This window comes from Hemicordylus capensis, chromosome 2, assembly GCF_027244095.1.
Source record: "Hemicordylus capensis ecotype Gifberg chromosome 2, rHemCap1.1.pri, whole genome shotgun sequence".
Lineage (NCBI taxonomy): Eukaryota > Metazoa > Chordata > Lepidosauria > Squamata > Cordylidae > Hemicordylus > Hemicordylus capensis.
In genome coordinates this window covers 358,815,447-358,835,193 of record NC_069658.1, presented here as the reverse complement: position 1 = coordinate 358,835,193, position 19,747 = coordinate 358,815,447, and the positions used below count along the sequence as shown (strand labels likewise).

The window sequence follows — 19,747 nt, the reverse complement described above, 5'->3', positions numbered from 1 at the left end:
CTGAGACCCTCGACATCGGGGTTGGGATGATCTGCCCTGAGGGCCGCTAGTTCACTAACCCTTCTCGCTGTGGTGATCCACAGCACAGCCTCAGGGAGTGCCTGCCTATTCCTGCATGTGAGCAGTATGTCCGACACTTTGCGTTCGCAGCAGTTGCAAAGAGGTCTATTTCTGGCCAACCCCAGTTGTTGAATATATCCTTCAGGTAGACCATGTTGAGTTCCCACTCGTGGTGTTGGCTGCGCAGCAATGTTCAACTGAGGGCTGTCCACCCCCAGCACCGTATCTCCAGTGACTGTTGCTGGTGTCTACATTTCTTTTTAGATTGTGAGCCCTTTGGGGACAGGGATCCATCTTATTTATTTATTATTTCTCTGTGTAAACCGCCCTGAGACATTTTTGGAAAGGCGGTATAGAAATCAAATCAAATCAAATCAAATCAAATCATAAATAAATAAATAAATAAATAAGATTTAGACAGATTTTCATATTAACACGGATATAGTTCTGCCTACATTCTTTCTGAATCCTGAAACGCAGCTGGAAAGAACTATGCACACATTGGACGTGCGGCGCGCTCTGCTGTATTACTTATAAGCTACGAGGCAGGTGCACTCCACAGACAAACTCTTTGTGATGTACAGGGGAAGGTCTAAGGGCCAACCAGTTACAAGACAAAGACTATCACACTGGATTGTCCAGATGATCAGATTGGCGTATAGAGGGCATTTAGCGGGCATTTCAATGGCAGAGATGTGTAAGGCGGCGACTTGGTTGTTGGACCAGCCATTCATTAAACACTATGCTATTGACTTGAGACAGACAAGGGAAGGGGAGTTCGAACGTGGAGTCCTGAAGCATATCCTACCTTGATTATTAAAGAAATTATGGACCCACTGCCTGGGTTAATTCTCAGCTGGCTAGTCACCCATTCCTTATGAATGCAATGGATTACATTCCAGATAAACAAGTTGCTTACCTGTAACAGATGATCTGTAGGTAATCTGTTGTATTTGTAAAACCGGCCCGACTTCCCTGCAAGGATGGAAAGGCTGGGTAATGAGGGTAATGACATTTATACTTGTCATGGAAGGCAACTGCCGGTCCGCCAGAAACTGACCGAAGCGCGCCCTAACTGCCAATTTTTTGTGGCTGGGTATGCTGGAAGTTGTAGTTCAGCAACATCTGGAGGGCCGCAGTTTGGGGATGCCTGGCCTAGGATAAACGGAAGCACGGTCATGTGCTTGGCAGTTTGGGCCAGCGTGAGGAGCTAGCTAATTGATCCGTGAGGTCCCTGGGCAGGCGCAGAACCCATTCCTTATGAATACAATGGATTACCTCCAGATCATCTGTTACAGGTAAGCAACCTGTCTTTTTGTGTTCAGAGGCAAAGTGGTGTATCTGGCTTGTGTATTAGGTTGGGGTCAGCTAATATTCTGACCCCAACATATTCTTTTGGAATATTGTAGTTAAAGATCTGGGTTTTTTTTTGTTTAAGCATAGTACTGTCAATTGATAATTACCATAGTAGTGCTCATGTGCTCACATCAGTTATTTTAATGTATGGGATTATAGTTTTATTGCTGTAAGTGGCAGGCTGGGATGCATTGAGTTACTTCAGATGTGCCCAAGGATTTAGGCATGCCTGGTGGCTGTTTGTTTTTACTTTGAATAGCAGACCCCCCATCATAATCTGTTTTTAAAAGTCTCCTCAGTTTCAAAAGTGGTCTGCTACTGTGGGGATATATATGGGGCTACTCAGAGCTTTTTTTGGGTACATGGCACTATTGTATGGCACTATTTGTGTGCGTCTTTAGACCCTGACCACGGTGTACTGGTGAGAGAATGGACCTCTGAAAGGTATCGAATGCTGGCCTGTTCCACAGGCAGAAAGGTCTTTGTGTATGTAAATTGCATGTTTCATCAGAATCTGTAAATATCAACAGGAATTTAGATCATCATTAGAGACTTTAGATTACTCTACACATTCAGTATCTCTCTTGGAAGTGAAAGTGATTAGGCCATATATTTGAGAATATGCCAGTGCTCAAACTTATTGGGGAACCAGCATGACAGTTCACTTGCGACATATTGTGAAATCCAACTCTTAGAAAATATTAAAATGTGATGTTTGGAAATGTCAAAGCAGTTGATCCCAAATCTTGTATGCATTACTTGTTGCCCTAACCATAGCTGTTGAGCCCATTGTGCAGATTTTCTCATAGGCATGTGCAGATAAGTTGAAAAGAGAAATGGAGCTTTATGGCTGTCCACCAGAATTCCCTGATGAAGAGGAGGAGGAAGAGGAGGAGTCAAAGGGGGAAGAAGTTGTCATCAAAGACAAGGCTAAAGGCAAAAAGGTATTGCTTCAAGAACAAATGCATTATGATGCCATTGAAGATTTTTTTCCATTTCAAAAGTACAGCTTTATCCTTGCATACTTTCTCCTGAAATGTATTCCTTGGACCTAATCAAACTGAATTTCTTCTAGTACTGTAGTTATTTCTGCTAAGATTCTTACATGATGCTGCCCTATATTTTTTCTGCTACCTATTTACTCTGCTTTATCGTTTTCTCTGAAGAGTAAGGCTGCTGCCAAGACTGGCTCCTCCAAATACCAGTGGGGAATCATGAAGTCTTTAGGCCTTTCCGATGATGAAATAGTGAAGTTTTCAGAGGCTGAGCATTGGCTTGATTACTTCCCACCTCTAGCTATTCAAGATTTAAAGAGTATGGGACTGAAGGTACCTTTCCTTTATTATTATTATTTTTCTATGTAAACTGGTTTGAGAACTTTGTTGAAAAGCGGTATATATCAGTAGTAGTACTAATAAAATTATGATTTTTAAAAAAGTTTGTCTTAGGATTCCATTCCCCTCCTCTTAACGTATCTTAACTTTACATTATGTTGTATAAACACTTTTTAATACAATATCGAGTCACATAGATCGAAATTATTTGAAGAGCATTTCATAAATATTCCTTCATATTTATAGGAAATGTTTGGATGTGCCTATTTCAGACAAAAATACCCTTTTAAGACTGAAACAACTTGACCAAAAATATTATTGAGATATAAAGTGCTGTTTAGGTTTATGCAAGCCCAGCAGATCTTTTTCCATCCTATGAAGAGTTGATGCCTATAGCCCTATTCAGAAATTATGCTGTACGTATCATCAGTATCTATAGATGTCTGACATGTGTACATGTTTTTGTGTGAATGACTTTATATACATTTACTTTATAAGTGAACCTGGGTGGAGGTCCCTTAAATGCGTGGTTCCGATAGGAAGTGTTCTACGTGGTTCAGATAAGAAGAGTACTACATGCATTGAACATGTGAATAACTGTACATACATAAAGATCTTTACATGTGTACACTGTGCACAGATTGTACATGCGTTAAACGTAATTTGTGAATAGGACTAGTGTCCTATCACAGATTGCTTCTGAAAGTTCCCTTGGTTTAAAAATCTTCATTTTTGTATATTTTCAGATAGATTGGAGGCGTTCCTTCATCACCACTGATGTTAACCCCTATTATGATTCTTTTGTACGATGGCAATTTCTAACCCTGAGAGAAAGAAATAAAATTAAATTTGGAAAACGGTAAGTATATTTTCTTAATGTTTCTGTAAATTTAAAATTTGATAATGAACTAAAGTCTGCTCTTGCCTACCTATTTTGTGCTGCTCCATAAATGTAGTTTTTGCAGTTATTTATGATTCTATGCACACAACTTCAGTTTTCAAGAGTTTCTTTCATGTGACGATTTGTGGATGTTTCTTTGGAAATATGGGGAATATAGATGCATCTTCAAACATGGATGAGTTATCTCATTGATGAAATAAAGATTTTTTTTTTACTTCAAACAGTGATTTATTAAGTGGAGTAGGCTAAATAATTATATTGGAGGAAACAGTAGTCACAGTATTTGGTAAAACTGCAAATAATGCTTGCATGTTTGGTAAATGAGTAGATCTATAATTATACTGAAGTGGGTACTTTTTATTTTGTATCTTTAGCTTTGGCAAAGGGAGAAGGAGCCTACCTTGTATGTAGTTCTATATGTTAAAACATCTGCTAAGTGTACTAAATCATTAAGGCTGAGTATACTAAAATTTAGTTCAGTCAAGTGAGAACTAGAGACATATTGACCAGTTACAGTGGTCTACAGATTTTCAGTAGGAGGTGAAAGCAGAATGGGAAACCAGGAACAACACTCAATTTCTTCCTTTCTAAGCAGCAGAGTTCCCCTTGGAATTGTTCTACATAGGGCCCATGTAAATGGAAACTCTTATTGGCATGTTTGTTAAATCTGAGTTTTGTTTTGTGACCTCCAGACACAAAGGCTTCCTTTCACACAACTCAATAATGAATGAATTTGTCTTTTAGATACACCATTTATTCACCAAAAGATGGACAGCCATGCATGGATCATGACAGGCAGACAGGGGAGGTAACAAATCACTTTGAAACATTTGACTGTTGACAGATTCATTGCTTTTGAACTTAGGAAGGGTAATGTGCAATATATTTTGAATTCTTACTTTAATTCTCTTGAATCTCTAAATGGGAACCTAGAGTGTTTGGGTAGCATATAGTGTCGGACTCCAAAGAACTGTGGAAGTAGTTCTGTGAGGCCAAGGCACCCATATACTTGTGTTTCCTCAGTCAGCAGCTTTCCCTTCCTCTTCCTCACTGCTCCAATATTGTTGCATGGCAAGCTGCTTTTAAAGTGAGGGAAATAGCTTGAGGGAGTTTGTGATACAGAATCAGATGTTAGCTTTGGAGAGGGAGAGAAATATCCACTGGCTCTTGGGCAAACGCTTTCGATCCTGGCCACTGTGTGTGTAGTAGTTTGCGTTGTTTACCCTAAATTCCTTCCCATCCCCTCTTCTGGATTAGTGAAAGTCTTATTCTTGTGTGATTGTGCATCTATTCCATAGATGAATGTGCATTAATCAGCAGGGATAGCACAGTATCTGGACTTCTAATTGATATATGGGCTAATCTAGTGAAATCTATATATCTTTTTAGGCTGCTGCTTTTATATTGGGTGGCATCCAGAGCAGTGCTAGTGGAACAGAGTTAGTGTCAGCCCTTCTTCTTGTAGTCCTCCACTGGTTCAGTACTATGGGTACTTCCTACTCTGTCCACTAGAGGCAGGTTCTTTGAAGTAGCACTTGCTCAGATGTGGCCTAGGAGGCACTCTGCACTCTTCACACATGGCCAGTCTCTCTCCTGCCTCCAAAGTGAACAGAATCAGGATCACAGCCTGGCTGGGGGACCGGTTACAGCTGGCTATTTCTCCCTCTCCACTGGTTGGTGCGAAGAAAGAAGATTGAAGAGGACAAGCTAATCACAGCTTGCTTCAAAGGGAGATCAGGCCATCTTGTGCTACCCCTCAAACTCCTAGTGTCTTCTTTTCCCCTTGTCATCCAGGACTACTGAGGGAAGTGTGCCCCAGTCCTCTGTCGTGGTACAGGACTCTGCACAGAAAGTCTCAGAATAGATCAGCAAGTAACATGGACCCTGTGTCCCCACTCCCTTTCCCAATGTGCAGTGGCCAGCCAGCGTGGTGTAGTGGTTAGAGTGCTGGACTAGGACCGGGGAGACCCGAGTTCAAATCCCCATTCAGCCATGAAAACTAGCTGGGTGACCCTGGGCCAGTCACTTCTCTCTCAGCCTAACCTACTTCACAGGGTTGTTGTGAAAGAGAAACTCAAGTATGTAGTACACTGCTCTGGGCTCCTTGGAGGAAGAGTGGGATATAAATGTAAAAATAATAATAATAATAATGTCTTGCTTCCTCCTCCTGGTACTGCCCCTGGTGTTTTCTCAGGGACCTCCTCCTCACTGTAGCCCTGTTGCTGTTGAAAAGCCATTTGGGAAGTTTATTTATTTATTTATTAACATATTTATTTGACATATTTTTATACCGCCCAAATCTTACGAAGTTGGGGGACCTTCAGCAATGGCAAGATATGTACTATGGGTTGCTGGATGGGGAGAGAATGGTTTCCGGGGACCCTCCCCTCCCGCTCCAGGCACCTTGCAGTATGCCCCTTGGCACTATGAAGGGTCCCTCAGCTTTTCAGTGGCATGGGGTTGCAGTGAGAAGAGGGGCCTGAGAAAAGAACTTGAGCTAACTCTTCTGCTAGTGCCTCTCTGGATACAGCCCATCATCTTTATTTGCATTGTATATTTAATCTCTGTCTTTGCTTTGTAAGCCGCCCTGTGTTTTTGTTTTTTAACAGGGGAAGGAGGGTTATATAGTGTTAAAATAATATGAGAGCTAGTGTTCTTCAGTACATTTGGTGACTCATTGTGTGTTGGCTCTTTAGGGTGTGGGACCTCAAGAATACACTTTAATAAAAATGAAGGTGGTAGAACCTTACCCTGTGAAATTAAGGTAAGTCTCTTGGATAATCATTGGTTCATCCATCCAGCCTCAGAGGCACTATGCTTCTCGATACCAGTTGCAGGGGAACAACAGCAGGAGAGGGGGCATGCCCTCCTCTTTTGCATGAGGGCTCCACAGAGGCATCTGGTGGGGCACTGTGTGAAATAGGATGCTGGACTAGATAGTCTCTAGGCCTGATCTAGCAGGGCTGTTCTTATGTGACCCAGATAGAACTTTTCTTTTTTTACAAGTTCTAAAGATTGATTTAATGTACTTCTTAAAACTTTGCAGTAGAAATATATTCAGATAAAGAGTTAAAATAGATTGCTTTTCATCATTGGTTATATCTTGAATTTGCTGGAATCAGTGAGATGTGGTGACAACTACCAATTTTAGATGACTATGAAAAGTTATGTCTCTCTTATAACAGGGCTGTTTTGAACTCTCTTTCTGCTCACATTTTAATGTGGTAGCAACAGAGATATTCCTTTGTTTTCTAGTATGCAAAATGAATGTGCTGAAATGGGTTCAATTTTCGTTAATTTTCTCTGTTTCCTTAAACAACTTGAGTGAGTGCTGCAGCCCCGGGGAACTCCTGTGTGAGTAGACGCCATATTAAAAACTCTGATTAATACTTGGCGCTGGAAAATGAACCTTACCAAGTGGATGGATACTTTTAGGATAACTTACATTTTAAAACAAAACGAAACAAAAACCCAAACACATCATAGACATGTATCAGGTTGCTGTGGATGGCTGAGGTCTTGTGAAACCTTTCTGAGACAATCTGATTGTATGGGTTATCTGTGTGATAAGTCTTAATTGTATTGCCAGATTAATTTGGCTGGAGCTCTCAAAATGGAGAATGTTTATCACTATAAATAATATCATCTATTGGGGATATTGGCAGTAGGCTATAGAATTTCAAATATGCAGTTTTAGCTTCTTGAATTATTCTTTGGGGGCATCTCATAAATAATTGGTTCCAAAATATTTTTCTAAACTATATTTTTTATTTTATTTTATTTTATTTTACAGTGGCCTTAAAGGAAAGAATATCTTCTTGGTAGCTGCTACTCTACGACCAGAGACCATGTTTGGGCAGACTAATTGTTGGGTTCGCCCTGATATGAAGTATATTGGCTTTGAGACTGTGAATGGCGATATTTTTATTTGCACACAGAGAGCTGCCAGGAATATGTCCTATCAAGGCTTCACAAAAACCAATGGAGTAGTACCTGTTGTGAAGGAGCTCATGGGAGAGGTGAGCATCTTATGACGTCTGGATAAAATGATTCGTGTGGCATATGCATATCCACAGACAAGCTTAGAGGAATATTTAACTTGGATTTACCTGTGCCACCAGTGTATTGTATTGGTGCTAAGCTGAAGGTTCTTTCTCACACAGTCTTTACATGATCTGGGGAATGTGTGCAGTCACCTCCAGGACCAGTGTTTATGCTGCTGAAATTGACTGCTTTCAATGGCAAATTGCCGTGTTACAATGTAGCACTCTGTGCAGAAAAATAAAAATGTGGGCATAGAAATGCTGTGCTAATGCCTTCCTTTGCCATTTTGGGCTGCGTTGGTCTGGTCCCAAAAGCAACAAACTACCATTAGCCATAGAATCACTTCCAAAAGGCCGCGGTTTGGATCCAGAGATCCAGTGTGTGAGCAGAAGGCCCTTTTATGAATACATTGTGGGGGTTCCTTCCCGCTCTAGGTGTAGCTCTTCATGCTTCTCCTGCAAGGCATTCCTGTGAGTTGGGGGATTTCAAGAGCAGTGTTCAGTTGATTGTGGTGGAGTACAGTTCTGTATATGGAGTTGGTGAAAAGCTGTGTGTAAACATTCCTAGTAGTAGTTGTGGGAGTGGAGGGGAAGGAAGTCTTGGGCTTCAAGGTTTTATCTCTAGCATAATATATATTTTAAATGTATTTGTTAATTGTGCATAAGTTGTAGGGGATCACCTGAGGATAATGTGACAAGCTGCCACCTCATATAAATAATGCCTCTCTCTTATTTAGGAGATTCTTGGGGCTGCACTTTCTGCCCCTCTAACATCCTACAAAGTCATCTATGCTCTTCCTATGTTGACCATTAAAGAAAATAAAGGTAAGGCTTCTGACTCTTCCTCTGTAAACAGTAACATCTCATGCACAACACTAGCAACTTTCCTTTTCGCCATTTGCTCTGCACACGGCTTTCTGTAATGCATCTCTTATCTGCTTTTTGCTTTCTGTGGTTTGGATTCCATAGGCTGACCCGTGATGGCTAGTAGCTGGATCATTTTGCCTTTAGGCAGGAAGCCACACTAGATGCAGTTTTGGTTGCCTTCCAAATCTGCTTATAAAAAAAATTTGAAGACATCAACATCTTGCTCCCTCCTTTATTTTATGTCTAAGTTTTATTTATTTATTTATTTATTTATTTATTTATTTATTTGAACATTTTTATACCGCCCAAAACTTACGTCTCTGGGCGGTTTACAACAGAATAAAAACAAAGTAAAACATTCGTTAAGACAAAAATGGGGAAAAAACACACATGTTTCCTCCATCATTTCTTTTGTGTGACTTTATTTATTTATTTATTTATTATTAAAACTTTTATACCGCCCTTCCAAAAGGCTCAGGGTGGTTTACATTAAAACACCATTAAAATCAGTTAATAATTAAAACAAAAATTATAAAGCATAAAACAATGATTAACAATTAAAAACATCATAAAACAACAATTAAATAATCAGAACAATTTAAAAACAAGTTTTAAAAAGCTGAGACATTACTCTGTCTTATCCTCCTAGTTCTCTGAAATGTGTCCGAGTTATCAGCAGAGTTGCTTTGCTTTGAAGTTTCAGAGAGGGAGCAGCCACATGTGATCAGAAAAAGCAGTCAATGTAAGAGTATTGTCTGGCTGGTACTAAAATGTATTTCATAACAGCCAGTATATACTGAAGTAAGTTTATTACTTCAGTACAAACTTACAAGAAGAGCTGTATTAGCCCCCTACCCCCATTTCTTCCACCTAACATAAACGTAAGACTGAAATGATTTTTAATTTGACTTTACACTTTTGAATTTGCACATACGCACACCTGTGCATAGAAACCTTTTCGAAAATTGTCGTTTATTTGGGCATTTTTCATGTCTATTTTGCTATAAAAATCACAATGGAATAATTATGCTTCCTGAACATTCTTTGTTAGGTACCGGAGTGGTGACAAGTGTCCCATCTGATGCTCCAGATGACATTGCAGCCTTGAGAGACTTAAAGAAAAAACAGGTGAGCCTCTTTAGTTTGTATCCTGAAAGTTGTCTCCTGCTTTTTGTTAAATTGTAGAGTAACAGCTAAAATAATGTATGCCCTGAAGCTTCTCCTGAAATGCCACATACATGTAAATAGATAGACATTTTTATTGTCAAACTCCTGTATAACTCAGGCCATATCAGTTGAATTTCATTTCCTGTGCATTGGTACAGTAAGACTGGTATGAAGAGGACTGCCCTTAACATTATCTACAGAAACAGGCACTCCTTAGATCAGAGGTTCCCAACCTTTGGTCTCCCCATGTTGTTGGACTACAACTTCCATCCCATCCCAAGCCATTTGTGGCTGGGGATGATGGGAATTGTACATAGGCGCAGAGGAAACTGCCATATACTGAGTCAGACCATTGGTCCATCTATCCAGTGTTGTCTACAATGACTGGTAGTGGCTTTCTAAAGTTTCAGGAAGGACTCTTTCCCAGCCCTCTTTGGAGATGTCAGGAGTTGAACCTGGGACCTTTTTGCATGCAAAGCGGGTGCTCTACCACTGATCTGCAGATCCATCCCTAACAACATCTGGGGTCATAAGGTTGGGAACCTATCTTAGATGTCACATCAAAGATATGGGAACCATTTTTCTGTGGGGTTGAGAATTGGGATTGGATGGGGCAATCAGGTAGTAAAGAACTGTGTGACTGGTCCTGTACGTATTGAGCTGAACCATTAAATGCATCACACAGTGCTGTTGTAAAACCCATAGGAAAGCATCTCTAGCACCACTGCTGTAAAGTGGATTCCATCCTCTTAACAACCTCTGGGATGTGCTTCACCTTCTACAGTACAAGTAAGATGTTTCCCTGACATGCTTACAAGCCAAGTATCATCTAGTTGAGCTGCCAGTGACTGACCAGGAGAGGGATCTTGGGGTCGTGGGGGACAGCTCGTTGAAAGTTTCAACTCAATGTGCGGCTGCTGTGAAAAAGGCCAATTCCATGCTAGGGATCATTAGAAAGGGGATTGAAAATAAAACGGCTAATATTATAATGCCCTTATACTAAACTATGGTGCGGTCACACTTGGAGTACTGCGTACAATTCTGGTCACCACATATAAAAAAAGACATTGTAGAACTGGAAAAGGTGCAGAAGAGGGCAACCAAGATGATCAGGGGCCTAGAGCACCTTCCTTATGAGGCAAGACTACAACACCTGGGGCTTTTTAGTTTAGAAAAAAGACGACTGCGGGGAGACATGATAGAGGTCTATAAAATCATGCATGGTGTGGAGAAAGAGAAATTCTTCTCCCTCTCACATAACACTAGAACCAGGGTTCATCCCATGAAATTGATTGCCAGGAAATCTAGGACCAACAAACGGAAGAACTTTTTCACACAACGCATAATCCACTTGTGGAATTCTCTGCCACAAGATGTGGTGACAGCCAACAACCTGGATGGCTTTAAGAGGGGTTTGGATAACTTCATGGAGGAGAGGTTTATCATCGGCTACTAGATGGAGGGCTAAAGGCCTTCTCCAGCCTCAAAGGCAGAATGCTTCTGAGTTCCAGCTGCAGGGGAGTAACAGCAGGAGAGAGGGCTTGACCTCAACTCCTGCCTGTGGCTTCCAGCGGCATCTGGTGGACCATTGTGCGAAACAGGATGTTGGACTAGATGGACCTTGGGCCTGATCCAGCAGGGTTGTTCTTAAGTTCTTATGTTCTTAGTTGCTTCAGGTACCACAGTTGTGGTAACTAGCCACTATCTGTCATGTTTGATTATTGCAGACCTAACCTCCAGTTAGCAATTTGTCCAGTTAGTAACTAAACCTCCAGTTGGTAACTCTGCAAATGGAAGATGTTCTGCCATTGATCAGTTTTATACATTCTAGTGTATTTCACAAATGGGAAAATTGCGTGAAAATAGAATAGTTCTGAAGCAAAAATAATACTCTTTGTAGATAAGGCCATATGTTCATCATGGCAGGCATAATCTTAGAAAAGGCACTCTCTCCCCACTCCTCTCTGCCATGAAAGAGAAGAATGAATGCCTCCAAAGAGATGTTTGCCATCTGCATTTTTCTAATAAGTAGGTGTATTAAAAATAATTGGCTTTAACCAATCTGCTGCCCAATTGATCAACTACTTCTTTGCTCAATCAAAAGTTTAACTAATTAAATCTATTAAACACTGTAGCAAAAACCTTTCAAGTCAGGTAATGCTATTTTAAAAACACTGGAAAACATCCAGGTTAAGTTAGTCCTGACTAACTTGTCTCATTGATTGCAGTGGTACTTAGTCATGACTAACTCATCAGAATGTTGTCCACCATAATTGTTTGTTTCTAATTATGAATGAGATAAAAACTCTGTTTCTAATTTCTTTATAGGCATTTCGGGCTAAGTATGGCATTAAAGATGAAATGGTCCTGCCATTTGAACCAGTAAGTTCAGTGAAATATGCTTGTGATTAATAAGCATGTTGGTCATCTGCATTTCAGTCTTTGCATTGTCTCCAGGAGATTTACATCTGCTTAATTTCTTCTAAATTCTACCATAAAAACAAAATCTTGATGGATTTTGCTTTTGAAAAGCACCTCTGCCAGATTTGAGGCAAACCGCCCCCCCCCCCCCCCACACACACTAATGACCCCACACCTGATCTAATCCTGTTTGCAAGAATCCTTCAATTCTCAGGAGAGGCTTCTGTGGGGAGAGGAGGAAGTGGGCCTTCCCCTGCAGGAGCCTCCTCCCACATGTAGTACTTGGGACCCATCTCTGGAGGCCAGTGTGGTGTGCATCTGCTTTTTCTTTTAAAGTATTTAGTTGCCAAACCTTGGTGTTTGGGAGGATATTTTCATAAGGGTTGTGTGATGGCAGGCAAGATACCTATTTGTGGGAAAGACTCTGTGGTTAATGGATGCAGGAATGCATGGGGCACTTAATGTAAAGCAAACATGGGGCTGGGAACTGGTGTTGGTTGGTGGGTCCATCCTGCATCTCACACTTTACTTCACAAGTAATTCCTAACAAATTCACTTCTTAGGAATTATTTGTGAAGTAGAGATGCAGGATGGACCCACCAACCAACACCAGTTTCCAGCCCCATGTTTGCTTTTACATTAAGTGCCTAAAGAAAGAGACTAGTTTGAATTTAAGTGCCCAAGGAAAGAGGCTAGTTTGAATTTAGCATGAATAGTTCATTTTAACTGAAAGTATATTCTGTCAGCCCAATAGTGCTCTGCTTTTCATGCCAAAGTACTAGATGTGCAGAGCCAGTTGATTATCAGATGGGAAATTTTAATGCTCATTAGAAGGTAATTTTATGGAGGGCAATGGCTTAGAAAATGCACTCATGCTCGTTCGTAGAACTTTTCTGAATAGCTGTATTTGTCACAATAGTAGCAAGTGTCAAGATAAGGGACCACACAGGGCAAGAAGCCACACACGACAACAAAAATCCCCTGTGTCAGACAAAGAGTTATGTGTCTGGGGAATGCTAACTGAATTTGTGCATCTATAAGATTCAGAAATATGCACATACAACCCAATGTAGGGAAAATGGTAGCCCCTGAAAATACCATACACCACATAGTACCAAATGAAAATCTAATAATAACCAATAAAACGATTGTAAACATGGGTATTTACAAACTTTTTATTGGTTATTATTAGATTTTCATTTGGTGTTTATATATATTGTTTACAGTATTGTAATCATTTTTCATTAATATTAATATTAATATTTATATTTGTCAATATATTAAATGTTTTTGTCCATACTATATGGTGTATGGTATTTTCAGGGGCTACCATTTTCCCTACATTAGGTTGTATGTGCATATTTCTGAATCTTATAGATGCACAAATTCAGTTAGCATTCCCCAGACACATAACTCTTTGTCTGACACGGGATTTTTGTTGTTGTCTGTGATAATAGTAGGAAGAACAAGATTTTTTTTGGTTAGAATGTTGTAAACACTGGAAATACATTATCATTCATGATTGCCTGATGTTGCACATGCCCTGTTTGCAAATAGTTGGGCAGGGACAATCGCTGTCACCAATGAATTGCAGTTCCAATTAGACAGATAATGACTCTGGTCCTGCATTGTCCTAACAATGCCAGAAGAGATCTGAAGGTTTTTATGGTTCTGCATAACCTTCTCTATAGCCGACCAAGGAAGTGAGTCAGTCCCATTCATTCTTTAATGGGAAGTGTACAGCTGTGAATCTCCATTTGAAAGTTGAATCTGTTTGATCTGGGGCTTTGCTTTTATTCAGTCTTTTGGTGCTGCATATATGTCACAGGCACAGGCCAGGAAATGATGCTTTTGATGCAAGATTGAAAACTATGTGCCCACTGGGTAATTTCTGAAACTGTATTTATGGACATTGCATAGAATATTGTCTGCTCTCATGTGAATAGTGTTTGATCACCAAAGAAAAATATGACTAAGAAACAAATAAAATAGTCCTCTGAGTCCCTAATCCCCATATTCTATCCTTCTGTCTTTCAGATCTAAGACTCTTGCATTGTGATGTAGTTAACAAACTTGCTTCATCTTTTTCTTTTCATAGTTCACATAATTAGCACCTCATCAGACAGTGAACAAGACATCCTGCTGATATACCATATAAAATATAGATCCTGGGGTTTTTTGGTGGCTACAGGAGTAAGGATTGAATTCCCTACAGGACTCTTGATTCACTTGCACAATTCCTACAAGTGCTTTACAATGCTATCTTATATTCACAGGTGCCCATCATTGAGATCCCTGGCTATGGCAGCCTTTCTGCTCCATTGATGTGTGACAAGCTGAAAATCCAGAGTCAAAATGACAGAGAGAAACTTGCTGAAGCCAAGGAGAGCATTTACCTGAAAGGATTTTATGAGGGAGTAAGTAAATGTTAAGGCCTTATGAGAGAAGGAGCATTTTTGAATTAAAAACAGAAGTTCAGAAGGAAACTATCTCAGAGAAATGTACAGTAGGTGATCAGTTTGACTTTAGTGTGTTCAGGAGTGAGAAGGAGTTACTCCAAAATCAGTTTGTTTGGGGCTCTTTGGGATTTGGTGTCCTCCTCTTGGTTTAGCATCTAGCATGACTCCCTTGCTCATTATCGAGGGTTGTTTTACTAAATATGATATTTGTGTGAAAAGCATCTCACATGCTCAACTGGTTAATTTGGATACAGGTCGGGAATCTTTTATCCGGACACCACTCCGAGAGAGAGAAAAACTGCATGTAGCTTCAACCTCTCACACACAAAAAAACACCCTCAGCCCCCAAACCAATCCTGGCCCCAACTCAGCAGCTAACAGAGTATATACAGTACTGTATAACAAAGCAGCAAAAAGCCCGCAACTCACAGAGAGGACATTACGGCGGCTCTGTAATCATCTGGGAAGCATTGGGGCCGGGATTGGGCGGGACGCGCAGTTTGCAGGAGCGATCGCTTACGGCCCCTAAACTTGCTGTTGTTGCTTCCTCAGCTCGTTAGCTCCCCTTTTAATTCTTCTCCTCAGGCTTTGCTATCTACCTTTTGTTTACTGCCTCTCAAGCACTGCCACTCACATGCTTCTCAAGCCGGTCTGAGAGAGAGGAAGGTGGGAAGGAGTGTGACCCCATTGAGAAGTGTGTGAATGTGATCCCATTGAAAAGTGTGTGAGAGGGGAAGGAGGGAAGGCGCTTGGCAGGAAGGTGGGAAGGAACTTCATTTTCATCTGAGTTTCATTTCCACCTAAAATGCCATGTTTGAGTAAATTCAATGCTTATTTGATTATATACTTTAAATAAAACCTTTAAAAAAACAACAACCCAGTAACCATTCATGCCCAAGATATCTCATTTATGAAAATATTCCGAAATCCGGAAAAATCTGAAATCTGGAACACCTCTGGTCCCAAGCAGTCTGGATAAAGGATTCTCGACCTGTATATACTAATATATAAGGGATTTCTAGAGACACAACTTCGTTGCAGGTTGGGCTTCATAAATTTCAACCCTTTTTCAGGTCCTTCATATTTAAGACAATATGGCTAATCTTTAATTTAGTCAAAAGTTAATTTGAAATCAACTGAAATTCTCTCCTATTCAGTCAGGTGCTCTGTCCTGTCGCTCTCTTCTTCTATATGCCCAGCATTCAAGTGGTCAGTTGTAGTATCCTCCTTAGCTTTGCACTTTATATTATTCAGCTCTTCATGTTACTCTACTGAACCAATAGATAACTCTTTTTACTATAAGACAGTAAATCTGGTTGCAGTTACTCCATCTTCTATAGTAATTAATCTCTTTGTATAGTCTGCATATGAATATTTATCTTTTTGTCCTCTACCTCCTGCAGATTAGGCCTGCAGGAGGTAAAATTGCCAGGATTAAAACCTATAAGCTGTGGACAATTATTGGATTTAGATAGATTTGTGGAGGGGAAGTTGCAGGCACATTCTGCAAGGCAGGCCAGCTAACCCATGCAGCCTCTTAGATATAACTTCTGAAACAAATTGTAATCTCTGCAGTGACCTCTCTTTTCAGATAATGTTGGTGGAAGGATACAAAGGTCAGAAGGTTCTGGATGTCAAGAAGCTTATTCAGAAGAAAATGGTAGACAATGTGAGTATTGGTTTCTGTTTTTTAGAAAACATAACATAATTTTACTGACTGGTTTCTACAAGGCACTCTTTGAGGCATTTCACACGATAAAAGTGAAGCGCCTCAAGGCAGTGTGCGGGAGGAGCACTCACCCTGGGTGGCTGGCTGCCCACATGACTACCGGCTCCATCACAGAGCTGGTTGGGGTTGTGGGGATCGGGGGCACCCGGCCCCTGGAAGTCCCAGGATGCCCCGTGCAAGCATGCAGGGCATTCTGGTGAGACCCCCAAAGCCAGGAGGCTTGTAGGAGCCTCCCAGTTGGTGGTCTCACAACCAAGAAAAACATGTCGACCCATTAACCTGGTTTAAGGGGAGGGGAATTAGGCAGGCTAGCCACTGTAGAACCACCGGGCTCCCCTGCGAGCCTGGTGACTATGATACTCACTGGAAACCAGGCTGGTCTCCCTTAGCCAGGTTTCTAGTGATTATCAGAATAGCTTCTTTGATTGCTTGGAACAGAGTCATAGCCATGTAACACGAAGTGGCACTAAGTAAAATGCTTTGATTTCTTTGTAAAAGAAATTTTACATTTGATATATCAAATAGAAATAACTGTTTTTTAGGATAGTATTTTGAATCCTGCAGAACTTGCTGCTTTCTTTTGGGAACTGATCCATGTCTTTATTTGCTAAAGACAAAACTTTGTGACGTTTGAAACTGTCCCTTTTTGGTACATTGGAGAGGAGGGAGGTGTAGGAGACACATAACAGACAGGCTACAGTAAGATATTGTGGGCTGGCTGAGGCATCACACTGAACCAAGATTAAACCTTGGCTCCATGCTCCAACTCTTAGCATTGGGAGTAGAAGTTCATAGATGAGAACTTCTCCACCCCCTCCTCCTCATGTGACTGTCTGGACTATTTCTGCTTCAAGTTGTTGTTAGGAACAAGCCAGGGTTGGTTGTGATGCCTGAACTGAGCAATCCTGACTTATTCTAACCAGAGCTCTTGAAATTAACCATATTATGAACCTCACTTCAAACTTGGGGTTCAGATTGTGGATTCTTTGAAGAATTCTGGTTGGAATAAGCCAGGATCAGTAACTTTGGACTCGCGTTCCCTCTAATTTTTTTCATCAGTGAGCGGAATGAGTTTAGTTCTGGGTGGCAATATCAAGGCAGTGTGCGCACATGTGCATTATGTACTACTATAGATACACACGCCATAAATATGGAAGGAAAGAAGTTTACTTTACAATTCTATTTATCTGTTTTCTGTTTTAAAAGCAATTGTATTTGCCATTGGAGGTTAAAGGTTGCCTACGAAATAATAATAAAAAAGCTAAACTAAACATTGTGTAAGTTTTGTTTATTTCAATTTGAATTCATCCTTGTTTTCTTGCTCTTATCCTATAAAATGCCTGAGTGTTAGTTGCCCCTATAATTTGATAGTCATACAGTAGGCTTCCCATTTCCTTCTAGATATCCTGGAGCTAATAGATTTTGTTAATCTGATGCATTAGAGTAACAAAACCAGCTGCTTGACAAAATCAGAGTATTAAATAGGCCCTGGGTACTTAAAAGACCCAGGGCTTGGGCCCACGGGGCCTGCCTGAGGCCCACAGCTTCCTCACTTTTTGATAATTAAACCCTTTCATGCTCTCTAAAGGTATCCAACACTCTCCTCCCCACAAGTTTGCTTTACTGCTAAAAATGAATCTCCTTTTTCTCCTGCTATCACCCAATTGGCAAAGAGGCACATTTTTAATGTGGTGATTCTCTTTATTTAGCAGGGGGAGAGTAACTGGCCCTATCCACCCCCAGCACAGTACCTCCAGTGACTGTTGCTGGTGTCTATCTTATGTTTCTTTTTAGATTGTGAGCCCTTTGGGGACAGAGATCCATCTTATTTTTTTATGTATTATTTCTCTGTGTAAACCTCCCGGGGCCATTTTTGGAAGGGCAGTATAGAAATCAAATAAATAAATAATAATAATTGAGAACCAGTGTGATGTAGTGATTAGCATGTTAAGACTAGTGTTGGAGGACTTGGGTTTCCCATTCAGTTATGAAACTCACTGTGGGGCTTTAGGTGAGACTCTCTCTCCCCCCGCCCCCCCAAAACCCCACCCTCCTCCCTCACGGGATTGATTTGAGGATAAAAATAGAGAGGAAGAACACCACTCCTGAACTCTTTGGAGGAAGAACAGGATACATGTCATAATAAAATAATATATGTATACTAGCTGGGCCGGGCGCAGAACGTCTGCAACTCCGCCAGCCCAGCCAGCCCACTTCTGCCCCCCCCCAAGTGCTTTCTGGCTGGAGAGCCGGCCGGAAAGCTGGCCTGCCATCTCCTCCCACCCACCTGCCAATTCCCGGTGGCCGGACCAGACCACTGTCGCCTTTTCCTGGCGGCTGGCATAGCCCGCATTTAAAGGGTTTTTTAAATGAGTTTCCTGTGATGGAGCAAGTGTATAAAAATAAGACTTTTGGTGGGGGAGGGAGAAATGTTTAATGCTCATTTTAGCAATTTGTGAAGCCGCTTTCAATAAACTGGGATATTTTAGTTCATTATAAGCTAATTAAAAAGATACTATGTAAGTTTTTAATATATGAACTATTGTTACAAGTACAAAGCAAAATAAAATACTATTTATTATAAGGAGCATATTGTGAAATAACTGTTTTCTCTTATATTTTCTATTTAAGCCATTTTGAGAACATTGTTGCTAAAAAAGCAGCATACAGTATAAATATTTTAATTAAAATATTTTTTTAAATAAAAAGGCAGGAACAGCAACAGATCTGTTTTGTTAAAGCATTTTTACTTCCCTCTTATTCTTTTAAAAGCTTTTAATACCCCTACTGACTAATTTCCTCACAAGAAGATATATTCTTGGGCTGGGGAGGTTTTTTCTTACAAGTTTGTATCAGAGAGAGTTTGAGAGTTCCAAACCAGGGAGGGAAGCAGGGGAGAAGAAACACAAGCAAACTGGCTTTAATGTACACACAGGAACATTTAAGTTTTTCAAACTGGGAGGGAAGAGTGTGTGTGTGTGTGTGTGTGTGTGTGTGTGTGTGTATACACATACGTACACATACACACACGGTTCATACAGGGTGGAAGAAGAGAAACACAGTGGCTTAAGCAAGGGGAACGAATAATAATACAACAACAAATATTTATATACGTAGCATTTTTCCAAAAAAAGGGTTTCCAAAGTGGTTTACATAAAGAAATAATAAATACATAAATAAGATGGATCCCTGTCCCCGAAGGGCTCACAATCTAAAAAGAAACATAAGATAGACACCAGCAACAGTCCCTGGAGGTACTGTACTGGGGCTGGATAGGGCCAGTTACTCTCCCCTTGCTAAATAAAGAGAACCACCACATTTAAAAAAGTGCCTCTTTGCCCAGTTAGCAGGGGTTAAACAAACAGATATGTGTTGGGGACAGGGTTTTTGTTTTACTGTCCTTGAGAAAC

General features: G+C 40.6%; 1 protein-coding gene across 1 annotated transcript in view; it reads left to right on the top strand.

Annotated features, from left to right (window-relative positions):
• LARS1 (leucyl-tRNA synthetase 1) overlaps positions 1–19,747 on the top strand; it is an 80,899-nt gene that overhangs the window by 10,244 nt on the left and 50,908 nt on the right. Inside the window, exons 5-15 of the mRNA XM_053297446.1 lie at positions 2,226–2,360; positions 2,583–2,744; positions 3,497–3,609; positions 4,396–4,459; positions 6,348–6,415; positions 7,445–7,670; positions 8,432–8,519; positions 9,613–9,689; positions 12,057–12,110; positions 14,426–14,566; positions 16,200–16,277. Coding sequence (XP_053153421.1) covers positions 2,226–2,360; positions 2,583–2,744; positions 3,497–3,609; positions 4,396–4,459; positions 6,348–6,415; positions 7,445–7,670; positions 8,432–8,519; positions 9,613–9,689; positions 12,057–12,110; positions 14,426–14,566; positions 16,200–16,277 — 1,206 coding nt within the window. The remainder of the gene's footprint in view (positions 1–2,225; positions 2,361–2,582; positions 2,745–3,496; positions 3,610–4,395; positions 4,460–6,347; positions 6,416–7,444; positions 7,671–8,431; positions 8,520–9,612; positions 9,690–12,056; positions 12,111–14,425; positions 14,567–16,199; positions 16,278–19,747) is intronic.